At 41.8% G+C, this 20,915-nt stretch overlaps 1 protein-coding gene across 1 annotated transcript in view; it reads right to left on the bottom strand.

Moving 5' to 3' along the window:
- The window catches only part of ZMIZ1 (zinc finger MIZ-type containing 1), a 312,000-nt gene that overhangs the window by 42,632 nt on the left and 248,453 nt on the right, over positions 1-20,915 (bottom strand). The window contains exon 6 of the mRNA XM_075154379.1: positions 10,586-10,730. Coding sequence (XP_075010480.1) covers positions 10,586-10,730 — 145 coding nt within the window. The remainder of the gene's footprint in view (positions 1-10,585; positions 10,731-20,915) is intronic.

The following is a 20,915-nucleotide window of genomic DNA, read 5'->3' on the forward strand; positions in this document are numbered from 1 at the left end:
TCTTTTTGGTGTGCTCACGTTATGGAACAGGCATGAATTTCAGCACATTTTTATAATTTTCGTATCAGTATAAACAAAACCTAACAACTTCTTTAAAAATAAAATTGCAAGAACAGATGGAACACTATTAGCAGTTTCCTGCAACATTAAAATGCTCCAGGAAGGACTTCAGCTAATTTTTTCCCAATTCGATAAGCTAGGAATCCCTGACAATCTATTCATAAATAACAGATCAAATGAGTTTTTTATTTTATTTATTTCTGGTCAAATTTCCACTGAAAATATCCTTGGCCTTGACTTCTAATTTGAACAAAAAACCAATGTGACACCTGAAAGCTAAAATTTGTTTCCTCTTACTGATAATCAAAAACATTTCAGAGATCTGCTTTTGTTTTCTTTTTAAAAACCCCGGACATTTAGAAGGAAACAACTGACTTCCCATTTTTCACTGAAATTTTTTTTCAGGGGAACAAAACCAGTGCCTTGCTAGCTGAGATACATGCACCATCTTCACATGGCTGAAGTGCTTGGCCAAAGTGTTTCAACTTAAACACTTAAAATTAGTTTTCAGTCTAGTTAACAGATATTAAAACGCATTACTATTAAAAAAATTTTGGTAATACAAAATTTAACCAAGTTATCCCTTGATCTTTTGTGCTGTGTTTTCCGTAATCTGTAGAAACCACTCTACACAATCCGTTCTCTGTTCAGACGGAGGAATATGGCAGAGCAAGGAGACACCCGTGTAGGAAGGACACAAAGAGCACTTACAGTCAGCAAGCAAATATGAAGATATACTGTAAAAAACCCCAAAGAACAACTACCTCTGTACATGACACACTGACATAAAGCAAACTAAAAGCCAGTGTTGTGTACAGGTATCCTAAGGTGTTTACACTGAAGATGAGGAAATAAAAGAGGGTGGTGTACTAGGTGTGTATACCAATACAGACTTTGGATGGCTAGCAGTAATTTACTTTTGATTGATGCTGCCTACGTGATGCATGCCTTCTACAAATACATTCCTCAATTTAGTAACATTATTTGAAGAAGTTCAAATGATATTGGTATAAATTAAGGCTCCATCATGTATTTCACTAAACAAATACGTAAGACAGAGTCCCATCCAAATCACTGCGTGTATTTATGTAACGCAAAAGTGAAAAAAGTCAATCTGGAAGCATTTTGCAAGGTTTTATTTCCCTCTACTTCTTAATGGCGTGACTCCAAACATTCAGATCTTACAGAGCAAATATACAGCTCCAAAAATTACTCCCCTCCACCCCCCCCCATTTCTCATGGCTGTTGTTTCCCTTCACTCTTTCCAACTAGATGAATATGTTCTCTGACCCTTTGGAAAGCTTTGATGCTCCCTACTCCAAATGCACAGAGGATCCATACCTAGTCCTTCCCTATCAAGAAAGAATTACCTCAAGCGTTGTTTCAGTACTGGATGTTGCCTGTACCAAGCTATGAGCAATGTAAACTGAAAAGGAAGAGTGAAAGCGGTCAGAAATTTCATAATTCACCGTAAAAAGAAGGAAGGCTGTTTTCTGGCAAACAGTTTGAAAACACAGAAGCATTCTGAACCCGTTCTAGGTGAGCAGATGCAGGTGAAGCAGTCAAAAGGCAAAAGCAGCAAGCCATTTATCAGCTTGGTGGTTTGGATAGCACCTGCAGCTAGCAGGTGGCTATCACCCCCCCATTTCTGCTCTTTTAAATATCAACACACATTTACAATAACCATTCATGCAGCCACACACATACGCACACTACAGCCGCTTGCATGGAGACTGAGACGGCAAAATTGAGCCGGCGGTTCAGCAGGTGATGCGAAGTACCTCTGGAAGCTGAAAGCCCTTAACTTTTTCTTTATAGTCCTGACAAGGCCTCTGAGGCCTGGATGACTTATGACTGCACACGGTGGGAACGCTGCCTTCCATTTCACATTGGGTTGCTACAGGTCAGGCTGTGACATGCTTGCTGCTGCTTCCTGGCGCCTTACTCTACACACAGTCTCATCAGTTAGAGAGCCATCCCTGCAAAGTACCATGCTGCTCAACGAGAGTTAGTGCATCTGAATCTAACCCCTGAAATTAGAAAAATGCATCAGGCCAAATAATTAGATTAATTCAGAAGTTTCTGAACCTGCAAACACCCACATGCCCCTTCATACACATACAGTCCTGCTACGTTACAGATTTCATATATGTCCATGCACATGTGTGTGCGCGCGCACGCGCGCAAAGACACAGAGATAACACAACTTATTTCTGTCCAGGTGGAACAAACGATCACAGCTATGCAGGTAAGAAACGAAAATGCTACCGAGACCCGCTCCTGCCTCAGAAGAAGCTGAGGGGTTACCATCGTCTGACATTATGGGACTACAGCATCCATCCGATCAAAGGAAAAAAGATTAAAGCATCACACCCAGTTCTATTGTCACACAAGTAGACCATGCAACGCATTACTACAGCCCAGATTACAGTTACAAAATACACCGGTAACAGCCCTGTTATTAACATGCCACCTGTTACCTTTTTCAAAATGCTGAAATTATCTTATGATCGTTTTCAGCTTGACAAATGCAGTTTAATCTTTATTGCATCTCACAGCACAGACCTGCTTCATCCATGTCTTATTTATCTCACGTGTGTCGGAATGCAACCCCGAGCCCTCAGTCCCCCCCTGCCACCAGGCATTCCTTCTGCTCTGCTTTATCAATATACCTGGGTTTCCATATCCGACTGCTCCTTTACAATAAAAAACACACCCACCCAGTATTCTACCATTGCCTGTTGCCTTGGTAATCCAAATGCCTGGGTACTCGCTGATTATCGGCGAATGAGACTCGCATTGTTCACACCGCAGCGCGTCTGCTATGTTAATGTGAGATAATGGCAGCCAGAAGACTCCTTTTGTTCCCAGCTTTGCTGTTTATTCATAGTGCCTGGAGGTCAGCGACTGCTACAACAACCGGGGAAGGAACCGCTGAAAGCGTGAGCAGATTCCACTTCTGCTTTTGCCTCTGAGACAGGGGGAAACACGAGCAGCCCCGCACAGCGAGAAGGGCACCGGGAGCTCTGCAGTCTGACTCACGCAAGGTGTAGCAGGCGGCTAGGAGAAAGATTTGATGGACTCGCACTTCCGAGATTTTAGATGAAGCTGATTTACGCTCCCCGACAACAGAAAAAACCGCTTTCTTCAAGAGGCGCGGCGGGGAGGGGGGGAGGGCGGGGAGGGGGACAGCACAGCACCACCGCAACTTACTGGAAGCGAGCCGGGCTGGGCGCTCCGGGGCTGACCGAGGAGCGGGGAGCAGGGGCGCCGGGGGCGAGTGCTGCCGAGCCGCGCCGCCGGCCAGCAGCCTGCCGCGGGCAGCGGCCGGGGCGAGGGCGGCAGCGGCTCCCGCAGCGCCAGAGGCGCGACCGGGCTGAAACCGGCGGGACGGGTCGGGGCGGGACGGGAGCCGGCTGCCGGGGGGCAGCTGCCGCTCAGCCCCCTCGCCATGCGGCGGCGCCCGGAGCGGGCCGGGCGGGGAGGGCAGCGGCCGAGCAGGGCAGGGCAGGGGGAGCCCGGGCAAATTACTTCGCCGGGGAGGGACGGCTGCGCTTCGTGGCGCATACGGGGCAGGTCTGAGAAGCGTCTCCCCGAGCCGTCTCCGACACTCTGCCTATCGAAGTTGTCTGGAAATGCTGTTGCTGACACAGTGACACGGGCAGACAAACCATCACATCGTATCTCCCCTGACGTGGTAAGTGGGAACGGAGAGCATAAACAGACTGTGGTACCTTCCCCGCATTCTCAGCTTGGTGGAGATGAGGACATTCAAGAAGATGCCCCGGCTGGTGTGCTGTTCCTCATTCCTGGAACAGCCCTTTCACGGGAAGAAACCACCGATTCCTGCTAAAGGCACTGTCAGTATCTAATTAATGTCACCGACCCATCTGCAAACACAGGTTGTTGATGTGCTCTGTCTGTTGAGCAGACTTTCTTGTCATCTCTAGCGCAAACCAGTCAGGAATTTTTTAGCAAGAATTTCTAACCCATTTTATTTTAGGGAAACCATTAGAAAAGCCCTCCATCACTGCAAATAGTAGTGACTATTTCCTTTTCTTCCCATTGCGATACTAAAGAGACTCAAGAACCCAAGTGTATGGGAATAGCAGGAATAAAAAAAATGACAAAATTGTATAACAGGAATTCACTCCTTTTGTAATCTATTTACAGGGAAATCCTGTGGAGGGTTACATTTTCATCTAAGTGCATGAATGACAGATACGTGTAAAGAAAAGGCATCAAGAAGAATATCAGATTTTAGACAAAATACACATCTATGTTCCTGTTGCCAAATTATCCAAAAAGAACAAGAATCTTTAAAAAAGACGAGGTATTTGCCATCATTTATACCAGTAATTTGTTTTTCACTCCAGTGAAAACCGAAAACGTTGCCAGACTGTAAAACCCCCTCCCTGCTTAGAAGCCATGTCACCTCTTGGCAGGAAGGCCGGAGCGCGATGCTAACAGCATGGGCACCCAGCAAACAGCTACTCGACTGAACTCGCCCTGCGTGAACCTCGGGCTGTCCCTCCCCCAGCCCTTCTGTGCGCGGGAAGGACTGCTAAACCTCACACGTGGACCTGAAGCTGCAGTGGCTGAAGGGCGCTGACTTAGTTCCGATGTTCCCCATCCAAAGGTACTCCATCCAGTTAAAAGACTCCCGATGATTTTAATGAGTTTTGCATCAAAGAGCTAGGTAAAGTATAGCTTTCAGTGTCACCACACAGTTATCATGCTGACAGTCAAAATTGGTAAAAACTAGAGGTGTTGCCACAGCTGAATGATTTTTAACTCCAGTGCCATCAGAAATGAGTTGGTTTCATTGAGAACAAGTGACAGAGGGAACCTTCCCAACACACTGGAAAAGGAAAATCACCTAGACTTGGCACGAATCATCTGCTTTTGAGAGCAGCCTTCATGTAAAGAGCATGATACTACTGTGATTATCACTAAACAGTAAACTGCAATCAATTAGACATTTTCAGGAATTGGATGCTCAATATGGCACAGGCATGAGAATGATAGCTGTCTTTCAAAGGTGTTAGTTATCATATTTTAAAAACCAGCATAGACAGGGCAAAGCCTGAGAAGGTCAGATTTTGCCTCAGTCAGCAGACATACCTTAAACAGTATTTGCCTAGTCTCTATCAGGATTTTTAAAAATATCAGCTGACACATTTTAATTAAAAAGAAAATCACAAAACAAAACCCTAAAACTTTTTATCTAGTATATACAATGCCGAGAGGAAAAAATACGAAGTACATAATACTTACATGTACTTACCAGAAAAAAATCACAGAAGTATAGTAGTTGTGTTGCTATATATTATTCTTATTGCAATAGCGCTCACTTTGACTCTCTAATCAATGCAGAAGCCCTATTTTCACATCTGTGCAAAGTGCTGTACACACAATAAAAAATGATACATATCCTATACCTTTTACCAAGCATGTGAAGAATACATATTTGAAGAGAAGTTAAGCTGCCCATTATTGCTTTCAGAGATCATGTGTCTCAGTCTCTCCTGCTACCACAAGAATTGACCACAAACTTATCTCACCTAAAATGAAATAGAGATTTTTCACATGAAAATATTACAGATTTAATTATTAACAGCTAATGGTTACACCATCAGTTTTCAACTAGACAGTACTAATCATTTGCTTTTAGCTTCAACGTTCTTTCAAGGTTTTCTTCCACCTCCTCCCCATAATAAGTGTATGCACTAAAACTAGTATCAGTGGTTTCACTTAGAGGACAAGATGGGTGAACAAGTCTTGGGACAGTACTTTCGAGCAGTTAGTTTTGTCTTTTGGAGTATCAGGGGCCTTACTTAATACTGTTCTGAACAAATCTTGAGGGTTTTTTTTTTTCTTTCAGAAATGGCACTTCTGCAGAAACATTTCTGGATTCTGAACTTTTCCTTTATTTTCTCCCGACGGTGGATTTTAACATTTCTTGACAGAAAGGAAGACAGAAGAAAAAGAGAGGCTGCTCTTGCAGAATCAGGAGTAATACAGGTTGCTTTACTCTTATATTAGGATTTACCATCTGTTCAGTCTCTAATTATATTTATTTCACAACTTCACAAACAGAAGGATGAAAAGGCTTTGAAACAATCTTATCTTTCACCTAAAGAGTTTTGAATTCTTTTGCAAAGATTGTTCCTGTACGCCACAGCCACATGAAGTAACGAAGTGATCCCCAACTTCAAACTAATGTATAAAACATGCACATCATGCTTGTTTTCATTAAAGTGTGTATGTGCTGTACCTGACCTTTCACTTTAACCATTCCTCTCATCCAGACATTTTTAAAGTAACTATCACTGTTGGTCAAAACCACCTATGATAGCAAAACTCAAAAGGCAGAAACCTTTGCAGAAACTTGGTGACATTGTTTCTACTGGTACGCTATAGCCAGGTCACTCCTGATCTGTAACAAACGATGTAAGAGCCAATCCTAACCACCCAGTAAAAATTCAGACACAGAATTGCCATTCTTTTCCAAGAGCTCCCACCGATATTGAAAGTTCAGCTCTTAGTAAAGTTTAAATTGGAAGAAAAAAGAGACAAAACAAACACTAAAAATAAGCACCCCTGTAAAGCAGGTCTAACCAATAAAAAGCATTTATGGCGATTGCCTGAACATAAAACAGTAATGATAATAAATAAAGCACCTACTGTAATATTGAATTACTACTTAATTTGATCTACTGTTTAATTTTCTCAAAACCTCTGGCACTAAGTAATTTGTGATAAAAATAATTTTATATTCGTATTTTTCATCAATCTTGACTGCCCTATACAGACATTACTACCCTTTGGTCACTAACTGCAAGACAGCCGACAATTAATACAGAAGACCAAAATTTGGAGCAAGAGAGAACGTTCGTGACAACATACCAAACTGCAACTAACAGCTGTCTATTTCCAGGTGGTTTTGTTGACAAAGTAAGCTTTACTATAAGCTATGCAAGAAATGAGAAGCCCCCTAGGGCTTGCCTGGGTCAGATCCACCTTAAACCGAACTAGGGTGCAATTCCCGCTGGGACTGATGGAAGCTGTACCCATTTCAACCAAGATTCAATTTGATCCACATGTAAAGATCCACCACTTAATGCAATGAAGTGTTAAGTAGGAACTTGATCAAAGCAAAGGAAGGTGTATAATGACAATAATTTGTACTTACATAACAGCATTTGCCAAAGACCTTAAATTAATTTATAAGTAAAAAATCAGCCACCTTGAGTAGTATCTGTTATTGCAGACATTATGTCAGATTGGAAAACTGCAACACAAAGAAGTTACATTACTCCCTGCAAGCTAGAAAGCATGAAATTTCACTCCTATGCAGAAGGGCCAGCCCAAAGACTACCGGCTCTCCTTAAGTCCCCCATAAATCCTTTAAGTAGGACTTAAATTAGAAGTTATACAGGATTAAGGAGGTGGATAGGTCTCATACTGGTCCTTCAGGAGTGAAGTTTACATGAATCAGTAAAAAAGTCTAAAAATAAAATACAAAAAAAAAAGAATGAATCTTACACTCAAGTTTGAGCTAACTATTATTACACTGCACTGACTAAAAAAAAAAAAGGTAAGGTTGAGGGTTTTTTTTTTTTGACAATCCAGTGCTCATGCTGTTCATAAAGCACAGGAGTTTGCACTCCAACCAACCACCCTACATTAGGAAGTAAGTATTTAGCTGAATTTTTGTTCTATATGCAACACTTGATCATTCTGTTAATGAAAAACTAAATTCAGAAAGAAATTAGCACAATACAGTCCCTACTCTGAAAGCATTTGTTGCATGTGTGCACATCCTTGTATGACTTATATTCTGCTCTCTCTAAGTGCATTTGACCAACAATATCACTATAAAAGCCCTCCTTGATCTGTCTACTTCAGTTTCCTCCCACAATTCAATTCACTTTTTAAAAATAAAAGGTTGTCCCTAAAAATAGGCCAGACCTGAATTCCCTGCAGTGTATGTGCCCACAGTTTCTTAAATAGGAATCCTTAGGTTTAGATTCTTGTGATACATTCTTGAGTCAGAATTTATTTTAAATAGCCGAGCCCTGTTTCAACTTTGAGACTAAGCAGCTGTGTTTCTGCAGTGCCAGGTACATTGGGATTCTAGTCCCTGACCAGAGTTCTGGGTAATTTTGTTGCTAGTAAAAGCAACAGCAAAAAAAAGCTCTGTGTGAAGTCCTACTTGGGACTTCAGGGGATGACAGGGAAAGTTGTTTTTTTTTTTTTTGTTTAGTGATATTCAGCAGCTGACTTATCTCCTATATTCCCTCTGTTAAGCTACGTAACATTCTTGAATATACTCTTGGTTGTTCTAATTTAATATCTAATTCTTTTACAAAACTTGAAGTAGCTGGCTACATTAATTTCTTATAGGAAATGCAAAGCATACTTTTTCTTGGTTTGAATTCACACAAAAACCTTGTGAATTAGAGATAAGATACTGTGAACTTTAATACTAAGCTTTTGACCCAAATGTAATCTAATGCAAATACAAATGTTGCTTCATCAACAGCTTTATCACTGGGATTGTACTTAATGGATTTTCATCTTTTGTTTAATTCAAACAAACAGAAAACTCAATTCTTCTTCACCCCATACTTTACTACTGTCTTACAGACTGATTATAAAACATCCATGAAAATAAACAGTTCCAGTTGGAAAAAGAAGTTGGAGAGCCACAAGATGCCTCATTCTAATGTACCACCTGAGAGATTTTGAGCAATCATGGTTATGGCTAAATTACAGATGAGACAACAGCACACACTGAAGCAGCGATGCAGGTATTCCAAACCCCTAAGAGGCTGCTGCAGCTGTTATAGATAAAAAGTTATGCCACAGAAATTATATTTCTAGAGGGGCATCTCATAGGTAAACAGCAGTAATTCAGAACTGACTTCTAGTGTCTTCCTCAGTAAAGCATTTCAAAGACAATACTCAAGAGAAACTTATACGGACTGTTTGATACTGGGCAGGATGTCCTATTATTAGGTAGAATATTGGGTAACCCAGTATTGCCAGAAATGCTGGTATTTAGGTTTAGCAGAAGAAAGTACTTATTTTTTGACATGTGACAGAGTTTCAGTGGAAAACTGCCATGAAAGAAGAGAGTTGTGCCTATCTTATCTAGTAACGTAGCACACAGCCTCTGTGAGACAGAACAGTGCTTTCATCCTTACTTTATGGACTCTAGGGGAACAGAGGCTAAAAGGTCAGATGAGAATCAGGCATCTGAGAACTACAAATCTACACCTAAGAGAGCGTATACACTGCACCACACTTTCTCTGCAGACTGGCCACTAATTTCACCTTGGCTTCTGCAAAGCTTCTCCCAGGTGTAAAAATAATCTTAGAACAGAAGGGGTTTTTTTTGTTTTTGTTTTTTTTTTTAAGTGTGTTTACAATCGATCATTTCATAAGCAACTGAGAAAAGAGGCAATCTAGGTACTCTGAAAAGTAAGTGATATTATATTAACTATACTACAAAAAAGGACTTTATTCTCAAGGGCTATAATGAAACGCATAGAGTTTGCATGGTTTTCCCATAAATACAACAAAAATAAGGAAAAAAAAACCCAACACAAAACCAAAAGTGGTTTCCAGACTAACTGACACATGCAAATGCACTGGTACAAAGATGTTCCTAAGCTCCATTCTAACACAAAAGTTCAAGTTACTTATGCTACCATGGAATCTAGGTACAAGGAATTCAGCCTCATCCGCACACTTACAATCCTTTACTAACAAAAATACCCTACACTAAAAACAATTTATACTATTTGTGATTTCTTTAATGTGATGCTGAGGGAAACGAAGCCTTGAAAAAAACTCCCAGAAACATAAAGCATGAAATGAGTTGTTTAATCCTGTCTACATTTATTCTTCAGCTTTTGCCTCAACCTAGGCTCTGCAGACAAGAAATACAAATAGTGCTCCTCCACATAATTTGGTAATCAAAGGCTTCACATCTTCAGCTTCTTCCGGTGTCCTTTAATGCTTACATTTTCTCTAAATTAACATAAGTGCTTTGTGATCCTCACATGATATAAGGTGGTATAGGACATTCTCCCATCTATGGCTACGCGCACTAAACAATTGCTTTGTATACATTTCCAACCACTCTTACAAAACAGAACACATCAGTGAAATGTTTTCAACCTCAAGAAAAGCCAGTTGTATTTAAATAAACAGTAGGAAAATGTCTGGTGAGAGACGTTGCAGAAGTTTATCTCTAGGGCACAACTTGAAGTTTGAAAGCAAGCCCACTTGATCTTAGCACAGATTTGAAGATGGAAGCATCACTCCACTATGTACCAGGCAATAGCAAAGACAAAACCTGAGTTTATTTAGTACTTGCTGTAATTACAGATCCCCTGTTGTCTGTAGTGCTGTTCAGTGCATGAAACAGTGTAGCAACCTCTGTCAATGGTAACAAGCATTTCAATTGTCGTCTGTACAGACTGCCACTCCTACGGACCAGGCTGAGACTCACCTATGAGACAGGGTGGGTTTCATGGAGCTCATAGAGTTCATGGGGGGTTGCATGGGTAGCTTCCCTGGAGGATCGCTCTGCCGGCTTTTCTGGTGGCGAAGCAGCAAGAGCCGTCCCAGCTCCTCACACCACGACGAAAGCAGCGCTGCGCAAACAGAACACAGTGACAGTAAGCGCACAACTGAAGAACCGGCACAGCCGAGTGCAGATGCAAGCTACTGTGACAGGAGTCACAATTCTAACAGACAGACCCCAGGAGTGAAAAGCCCGTCCACTAACCACCACTCACATTATTATCCTATCAAATTGAGTCTGTAATTGCCCCACATTATCATTATAATGTTTTTACACAAGTTACAAACATTCTGCACAGCCCAGGAGGCAAACAAGAGAACTTGTCTGAGCTGAGCAGCCCAGAGATGAAGAATGGATGAGGCACAAGGACATGGGATAGCTGTTGTGAGTGAAAAAAGACTCAGAAGAATTCACTTCACACTAATAGAAACATAACAAAAACATACAGAAGACATCATTCACAAAGAGGAGCAAAGAACAACAAGATCTCTTTTCTATTTGGCTATTTTTGTGCAACAGATTAATCGGAGAGGCACGACGAGAAACCCGTGTGCAGGAATTAATTTCCAAAACTGCTATCAGCTACCAGTCTTGAATAGATAAACAGGAGAATACAGCCACATTGATGTATGGATACAAAGTTAGGCACTTAAATCTATATTTGACCCAGCACAACCCCTAAATGTGTATTTCCATTATGTGCCTAATCTTCTGGTCAATGAGGGTAATTCTGTGCTTATAGCAAAATCACGCTTATGAACTATGAAGATGCAGAGATTTCCTAGAGGGACAAAAAGCTTGCAACTCCCTCTGAAGACATGAAAGGGGTCATTATCTCTAAAACGTGGCCTCTCCCTTTCTCACCCACATTCACAAAAGACCAGCCTCTGTTACAGAAACCACCTACTTTGCAGTAAGCAGAGCCCCAGAAAGCGACTGCGGGTGAAATCCCATGAGCGCACCCAGCCAAGACACCCCACTGAAGCCTCCAGCCACACCTGACTAAGCCTCAAAGCTGCCTGTTTAATTCCAGCATCAGAAGTGGCTCCAGTAAAAAGTCATCAAGGTATGACACAGTGAAGAGTTTCACCAGAACAAAGTGCAGACTAATTGCAAAATTCTGCAGTTGAAGAAACATGCTCAAGTAGAAGTGCTTGGGGTTTCTCCTTCTTTAAAGTATGCTTTACAAAACCCTCAGAACAAGAAAATGCTTCGTATTTAATTTTTAACTGTTTTCCTGAGTTGTTATGAACCGAACACAAATCAACAGATTGCACAAGTAGGTGAGAACCAGAAGACTATTCAAAACCCAAGCTGCCACAGTGGTTTAGAGTAGGAGAGCTCTACATGTAATTTTAGGCTTGGTGGTTTAAAAGAGACAAGTGCAGAATTCTCTAAAATTGAGGCTTTTGTTTTCATTTCTTATTTTTCTAATGGTTGTCTTTTCACCAAATAACATAATCATAAGCAGTAGCAAACTATCATTTCAGGGTCCACCACCTTCTTTTTCCAGCTACTCACAGGTACTGTTAACACATACTTAGAACAAATTCCAAAGAGACTAAATGTAAAGTCGTATTTGTAGGGGAAAAAAAGGAACCTGCTTGGTTCCTGTGGGGAACACCCACAAATATGATTTTTCAGCACAAGAAACAACTGGAATTTCTCAAGTTTAACGGCCACACAAGAAAAATACTTAAAGCCCGGGCCATTCCTGTGAATTAATCACTCATTTGGACAAAGGAGAGGTAGTAATTTCATTGCATTTATCAAGTGGAAGGTCAAGAGCGGTGTTTAGGGAGGTGTATTAGAGCTCTGTTGTAACAAAAAGGGGACACCACTTCTTTATGTAACTAAATATGGTCACTCGGAAATTGTCAGCCTCACATGTAGCCTACAGAAAGCATTCCCCCGAGCTCTGTGAAACGTTCCAGCAACGAGTGTCAGTCTAAGCTGCTTCTCTATTAGCCAAGGAATCTGTCAACAAGCATTTGATCAAATTATACTCACCTTTTATCCCTGGCATATCATTACTAATGTGCCAGGAACAAAGGCCCCCCTCCCCCTTTTCCAGCCGCCTGGAGATACAAATGCCTGCCTCGCAGGGCTTCTTCCCGCACACCACGGCCACTTCAGCTCTGAGAAACATGAACAAAGTGTTCTGCCGAATGCTAAATGCAGCCGTCGCAGAGTAATAGTGGATGCTGAGCACTTCCACAGCCGAGTGTAATTACTACGATGTTAAATGGAAATCGTCCATCTTAAACAAGGCTTTGATGGGAGGAAGGAGCTGCTCCTTCTGCACACCTATATGCACTTGACAAGTAAGATAAAAAGCAACAACCCAATGGGTCTGAGGGCATGAATATGCAAACAAAAGCCAAACCTGCTGGGAAAAAAAGCAGAGTAACTCCCGGAAAAGGAATATGCCAATGAGATAGCATTGCTTTGGTGAAGATAAGAAAAGATCTTAATGAGTTATTATTATTACCAATATCCAACACACACATTTATAAAGGTGAAATGTAAACTGTCAAAGAACAAAGAGGTCCTCAAGATAAGCTGGATGGTTTCATTCTACAAGTTATCTGGAGGGGACTCATGCTTTTAGAAACTAAGAGACTGCAGGTATAAAACGTGGCAAATTTACTTATCCCTATCACAGCACTCATTACGGAGAGGTTTAACCTTTCCTCCCCCGGGACATTTCGACTCATGTACCATGTATAATAATCGCTCTCTTCCCTGCGTCGGTGTTTGTGCATGGAATGAAAACAGAGCTGTTTGTAGCTGCCTGAGGAGTTACCGGTCCCCCCCTATCCTGCTCAGCAGGAGCAAGAACACTCTAAAGGAGTCTGCTCTCCTCTGCTGGAAATGTTGGGGTGGCCTCCCTTCTCCGCTGCCCCATCCACCTCCACTGCTCTACTCTCCGCTTGGTAAGATGAATATATACCCCCCACACACATCTGGTACAGCTGGCTTCTGGAGAACATCACTTCCTGGGCTATTCAAGCAAGATGAAACAAACTCAAAATGAATTTACAGATTACACTATTCATCTTTAGTGTACTTAGTTACTGCTTTTTATGCTGACAGTATTAGGCGCATCTCAACTCATTTAGACTCAAAGCACGAGAAATTCAGTATCATACTATAATGAACAGATAAAGCAGCAAGCACAAAGGACAGCTACAGATGGTGCCAACAGTCAGTCTCTCCCGCTCATAACACAGCCAAGCAGCTGCTTTTTCTCCCCTCTCTGCCCCTCCTCCTCGTACAACAGGAGCACAGATTTTGCAGATGGACCATCCACACCGTCTCTTGCAGCCTCTTGCTGCGGCAGTTTAATGATCAGATTTAAATCGTGTTCCTGTGCTGCATTGCTACAATGTCCCTTGCATATAATGATATGGCTTTCCTGCTGAAGTTGAAGTCAACTGTTGCAATCGGGGAAAGGAAAAATCCTTAAACGTGCACTCCCCCACGCCCCCGTACGCAGCCCACGTGTAAAATACAACCTGGTTAATACACCAGCACTGACATTTTCAACCCCTGTTCAGTCACAGAGGGCTCTGCCAGCTCATACCAAAAGATGCATAATAATGGCAATGAAATGACATGCTGACAGTTTAAGTGTGTTCACACATTTATTTCGCTTAAAGGGACACACTCTGGGATGATTGGTGCAATATTTGACCTACTTTTCTCCATTTGCAAAACCTGTATCATTCTTAATGGGATTGCATTTTACTTTAAGCATTGATGTATTTTCATAGGAATAAATCAATACTGATTTGCTAACAATGACTGCATTAAGAAACCAACACAGAAATGAGCAGCCTCAGCTTTCACATTTGTGAAATAGAGAAAAACAGAAAGATTTAAAAATAAGAGAAATTTCAATTGCACGTAGCCCAAGGGGTTTCCCTAAGGAAGCGAGAGAAAAAATCCATTCAGAGATACTCAGCTTGCTGCTACCCAGTCCCATTTTTGTTTCTCCCTTCTCTGAAGAGGACCAGACGTTGCAAGAGTGTGTCTCAGCACAGAATGTGACTGACCTCTCTTTAAAATACTCACAAATACTCTCACACACCCAGAGTTGGCCATGCTTTACGTCCTTCTGGATGCGTCCAATAGTTTTAAACGCTTCATTGAAAAAATCATAAGACATCGCAATGTATCCCCACTGGGATCCTGGGGACAAGGAGAGGGAAGAGGGCTGGAAGGCAAAGACTTAATTTTTTTTCCCTTCAGCCCGAGTCACATTTCAAGCATTTCTCTGCAACCACAGAGCTAAGCCTGGCTTGAAAGAGAAAGGAAGCAATTGTTATTTAATCCCCCGCCTCTAGGAGCCAGGTCTTTAAGAACGTGCCAAATATCACAAGATTTGCGACACAATTATGAGGACCGGCCACATTCCCTGGTACTGTTCCTTTCCTTTTTCCTTTGCACCTTCCCGTCCCTCAGAGCCATGCGCGCCCATTGCCCAGCAGCAGCATCACAACTGCTTCGGAAGTGCCGGGCCCTTCCATTGGGAAAACCAAGGAACTCGAGCTGGGGGAAGCCATGGATCACGCCCAGGCTGCCCGTCCCACTGCTTACTTCTTGACGACAAACGATGCTGGCGTACTTGCAACAGTTACATGATGGATGCTGATGATGCAGCTCAAAGGACAATTTATAGCCATGGCATCAAATATTGGTACAGCCCATTACAATCCCCTTTTGGGCCAGGGAACAGAAAGGGGAAGAAAAACAGGCTAAGCGATCGATGCTACCCCACAGATTCACTAATGCATTTCATTAGCTCCATCCGCACCAGCACTGATAGCTGCAATACTGTAACTGACAGATTTAACTCGGCGCGGTGCAAAGTGCCGTAGTAAGCATCTCCGAGTGAATGAGCCAGTGGGCTCCCTAGAAAGCAAAATACAGAGAAGCACGGTGCTAATCTATTTACCTATTATGATACCCTAGTATTAGTTACAGCTTATCACTTCAGTAAATCGCTGCCTCTTGTTAGGGAATGTGCTTAAAGGTGCAGCAAACTGTTATTTACAGGCAGACACTGTATTTACAGCCACAAAGACAGGTGAGGAGGGGATAGGACAACAGCTCAGTAATTTCAATGCCTTCTGCTTCCCGGGAGACTGCTGGAGGAGCACAATAGGATTACTGCTTCCTTGCTGCAGTTAAGCTGCAGTAGATAGTTCAATAGGCAGACTGGCAGACCCGTATTTCTTACTCACTGCAATGAAAATATTAGGAAAAAAGGAGGAGTCTGATTCGAAGAACTATCTGTTCAGCACTGTCTCGCTAGTTTGGTTTTGTGTCTCAGAAGGAAATGCATTTGTCTGAAAAGATATTTACTGCATAAGTAAGAAAATACAGCATTTTTTTGCAGATCATATCCATTAATTTTATATTGAACTTAGAAACAAATTCCTATTTTTTACACAGAGAATTCCAGGTAAGTGTAATACAGAGCTACCGAGGGCTTCCTATCCTGTTCTGTATAGACTGCAATCTAAATACAGTTTTTATAAATCATCCAGTGAGATAATTTTATGGGGCGGGAAGGGAAACAGCAAAGAGAAGAGAAGGAGAGGAGTGGAAATAACTATTGCCTTGGTTATTTAAGAACATTATTCTTTTTACACAGAAAAATAGAGACTATATATTGTTTGGGAAAATATATTAAAAATGTTAACTACCTAATGCTCAATGTGCTGTAGTATTAGAAAAATAACTTCAATTGCATTAAAAGGATGGAATCTTTATCCACAATTTTGGAAAGCAGTAAATCGGACATTTTCCTTGTGTTTTAAAAGCCATTTTGCTTTTAAAGAGCTGGGAAATGGAGAGAAAGGGAGAAACTGGTCATCCCAAACTATTTCAGGGATTGATTTTCCTGCAGCTCTCCTCCTCGCACACTTCAGCAGAGCCTGGCAATGGCTGGCTAACCCGTCAGACGGTCAGTCAGGGCAGGAAAGCAAGGCCACAAAGGAAATAGGACGTAACTATCCATTAGGAGAGATTCCGAGTACGCGTGTGTGCCCCTCCTCTTCAGTTCTTTCAAGGTACCGCTATGTGTCCTAACCCTGCAACAGACATGCCCTGCCCCTGTCATTACACAAGCTTCTGCTCTGTATCTGCCTCAATGCCAAGAGCACAAAAGGAGCATATATAACGCCAATTACAAAGCAGAAGCAGTCATTTCTCAGCAGTCTGGCTGTTCAACATGGACTCGCAGCGGTTCCCAGGGAGTCCACCCCTCCTCCCAGGCCTACATCTCTGGCTGCCAGCAGATGCCCACTCCGCATGCAGGGGCCCACGGCACGGAGCCAGTGGTTGCTCCCAGGTGTTTGCTCCCACCTCATCTCAGGAAGCTTACACTCCAGCTGGCTGCTTTTTTGGAGTAGCCGAGAACTGTGCTTGCTGTTCTCCATCAGGCAAAATCAGTGACGTTAGCTTAAACAGTCCAAGTAAACAAGTTGGATTAAACGGACTGATTTTACCTGAAGTTAAAAGTACCAACACAAACCTGCTCCACTAGTAGAGTAGTGAGGAGAGCAAGTTGTATCTTTGGTACCACCTCCAAATGCACACAGGTTTAGAAAGTGCTAGTCCCAGTGACCGCACAGCAAACTGTGTGGAATTGAACTCCCCAGCAGAGCAAATGGGCCGACTGGCTCAAACCCTGCTTTGGGAGGCATGAACTGCCCTGCTAATCGCAACAGGAACACAGCCATAGTTCAACATTGTGAAACAGGGTATGATACATGTTTCTACCACTAATACCCAAGTAACGTCCTTTATCACCAATGCCTCCTTCATTACTATAGCTACAGCTGTGTCCTGCAGAAATACCCAGTTTTGCCCTGGTAGGATCTATAATGCAGTTATGTATTATCATTAAAAAACCAAACACCACGCAGGTTTGTAGCAAAATAGATAATGAGGGGAATGCCTAATTAAACTGAACGTAATATAAAATTAATTAACAGAGGTTTTATTTAATAAAGCCCTTATTGCAAACCTAAGAGTTATCTAGCATGTGCTTTCAAGGCTGCTGCATGAGAGTGACAACAGGTACAAGTCTGGTCTTGAATATGGGTCCAGCTTGCCTTGGCACACCTTCAGCTCTTCACAAATACCTCTCAAGACACATATATATAGGCTTCCCCAAAAGCTCTTGCCAATTGGAATAGTACATGCTGGAGACACAGATTTGAATACTGCTATCCTTACCCCATGACTTCAGTGGAACCGGGATTCCCCAATTTCCTTCTACACTTGCCAAAACTTGGCAGAGCATCTTACCAGATCCACTACATTAACTTTGAAGTAATACATTACAAAACATAGCAACAATGGCTCAATTTGGCAAGCACAAAACACTCTGCACGGATCCAGATAAAATATGTAAGCGTCTCATTTAGGCTTAGCTGTACCCACGTTGCTACATCTGAAAACATGCCCCATTATAAAGAAAAGACAAAGCTGGTGAAAGGCCACCACCAAGTGAATCTTGGATATGGCTTTCCAAAGGAAATGCACTCCAATAGCATTAGACTGCTTGTTTTCTTACTCATCCAATTGTTGGTTTCACTGCTTAGATTTCAAACAACAGTGTCTTTCATTACTGCTGTACGCTTTTATCTTGTAATGCCAGTTCTAGTCATCAACAGTTTTCACACATAATACAAGCATCTGAAAAACGGAAATGACTCACTTTAACCCATCTTTGGCTAGATTCAAACTGGTGACCTGTAGGTGAGAGGCTCAGTTTCACTTAATCCATCCTGAGCCCTCCAATTACTACCATAAACAACTCCTGAGCTAACACTACCACTAACACCCAAAAGTGCCAGAAAAAAAGTATCAGAAGCATTTAACCAGAGTTTGAACACAGGGAATCCATGCACAATCAGTACGATGAAGAAAATCTGGAAAAGGGAAAATCTAGTGGCTATCTTAAAAAAAGGAATAACTGCAGAATTGGAGGTGCAGTTTCCTACTGGTGAAAAATAACCCAAACGATTCAGGAGAACCAAGAGGAAAGTAAAAAATGAGTAACAACCAAAATGGATTTGTCAGGAACAAATCACGCCACACTTCTGTACTTTCTTTACACTAGCAGACCTTGAGCATAGATTATTTTGATTTCAGTGAGGTTTCAGTGCTGCTTTACATGACATTCATACTAATAAACAAGGGAAATAAGGTTTAGCTGAACACAACACAAAATGGCTGGAAGCTTAAGCTTACCGAACTATTAAACCAATGGTAAGTAATAGAAACAAGCATCATCGGATGGGTTTTTGCATGAGTTTGTTCTGGGTCTGAAATTACTGAATTCATTTATGGATATCCATGATGTGGATAGATAAAGGGCTAGAACGTGTCCTGGGTCAATTTACACCTGGCACAAGCTGGAAAGAAGCATCAGTTCACTGCAGAAATTTGGTGTTGAAATCATCTTGAAAAGCTGGAGAAATAGTCTGAAACTACATCCAACAGGGACAAGTACCAAGTACAACACCGCACACTTTCCCAACAACATGGTGAGACCCATCTCCAAAGGCAGGAATTCTCGGAACTGGACCTGAAGGCAGTAGCTGCGCAGAGGTTGAGCCGTGCCGTGCTGCCACAGCAAACTCAACCAGCTGTCTCGGCTGCCCGAGCAGAAACCAAGTCTGAAAGATGCACAGTTCTCCTTTCTCTCTACCCCACCACAATGTACAGCCACGGAAGGGGGAGAAAAGTCACCAGAATGATTAGGAAAAAAAACCTATCAATATAACCTGCAAAAAAAGATTGCATGGAGTAGATGTTTTGGTGGTTTTGTTTTGTTTTTTTTTAGAAGAGGGAAAATTGACAGCAGTATTCTAATTTACTGACTAACAAAGCATTATCCACATCCACAGCAGAAACACCAAAAAATAACATACAAAGAGATAGAAAAGACACAGGTTAGGTATTAAGAGCATCCTAATGCTCCTAAATACCATAAGGGGTAAGTTGAGGAATCTCCAGGAATGGAGATCTAAGGAAAGGTCAGATCAACATCCAGTGAGAATGGCATTAGGGACTCTTCAGGCAAGGGGGCATGGCATAGATGACTTTTTGAAGTCTTTTACAATCAAACGAATCTATGATTGTGAACACAGGAATTTCAATCTAACAGCTTGAATTGGAAAAATATTTAAATCTGGCTTGTATTTATAATTATCCCAAAAAGACAAGAAATGTAAAAAATACTTAACAACTCGGAGAGTGAGGAGTTCCTGCAGAGACTGCTGAAGTGGCCATCCAACTGCATGGCTTGCTGGCTAAGTTTTAAAGATGAAAGAAACCAAGAGCAGGTGATGTGCTGAAGGTCACACCATTTGTGACAGAACGAGTCCCAGAACAGAGAGGATCATACACCTTCCTCTCTTTGCAAGGAAAAACCACAACCACCACATCAAGGGGTTACTGCTCTGTGCCTGCAGTCTCAGTGCCTGCCATGGAACATTTTCAAACAACAACTGTAAAACATCTGGAGAGGCTTTCAAGGAGGAAAAAAAAGTTACAAAAACCACACAACCAAAATTTATAGCAGAAACGTGTTTCCAAAGTTAACATTGCGCAGCCAGAACTTCTGAGAAGGACCAAAAGCTATTTTAGGAACTTTTGCTTCTTGGTTCTGCAGTCTCACTCTTTGCTTTAATTTTACATTATTTTACTTTTTTATGGGAAAAGAATGTTTTATCAGGTGTCCTCAGATTTTTTTTTATTTTTGTATGATTAGTGTAATACAACCTTTGCCAACTTCTCTTTAAGTGTGGAAGGAAAAAAATGTTAGTTTTCAAAGTCGGGGGTTGCAGGACCGGTTTTCACATCATATAAACTTTGTTCTTGAACAGAACTAAGTTGAAAGCACTCTGACCCTATCCTCGTATCTTGTTTTTCATTCTGAAAGAAAATTACAACTATGTATAAAATAATCTCTATGTGCTGAACATGAAAACAGCTAAGGACACCAGCAAAGAGACTTGGCCTACAGGAGTTTTTAACTTACTTATTTCTGTTCGAAAAATACAGAGCAGACAGATGTGTGCATGCACTGCAATTTCAAGGCAGCGATGTTTCCCATCTCACCCCCCAGTTAATGCGTTAGTTTTCCAACAAAGTCATTACTTCTCTTTTTCCCCTCTGAGTCCCACCAACCCCACAAACCCTGTCATCTTCCCTTTACTAGCAACCTGCT

The sequence above is a fragment of the Calonectris borealis genome, chromosome 7, assembly GCF_964195595.1.
Source record: "Calonectris borealis chromosome 7, bCalBor7.hap1.2, whole genome shotgun sequence".
Lineage (NCBI taxonomy): Eukaryota > Metazoa > Chordata > Aves > Procellariiformes > Procellariidae > Calonectris > Calonectris borealis.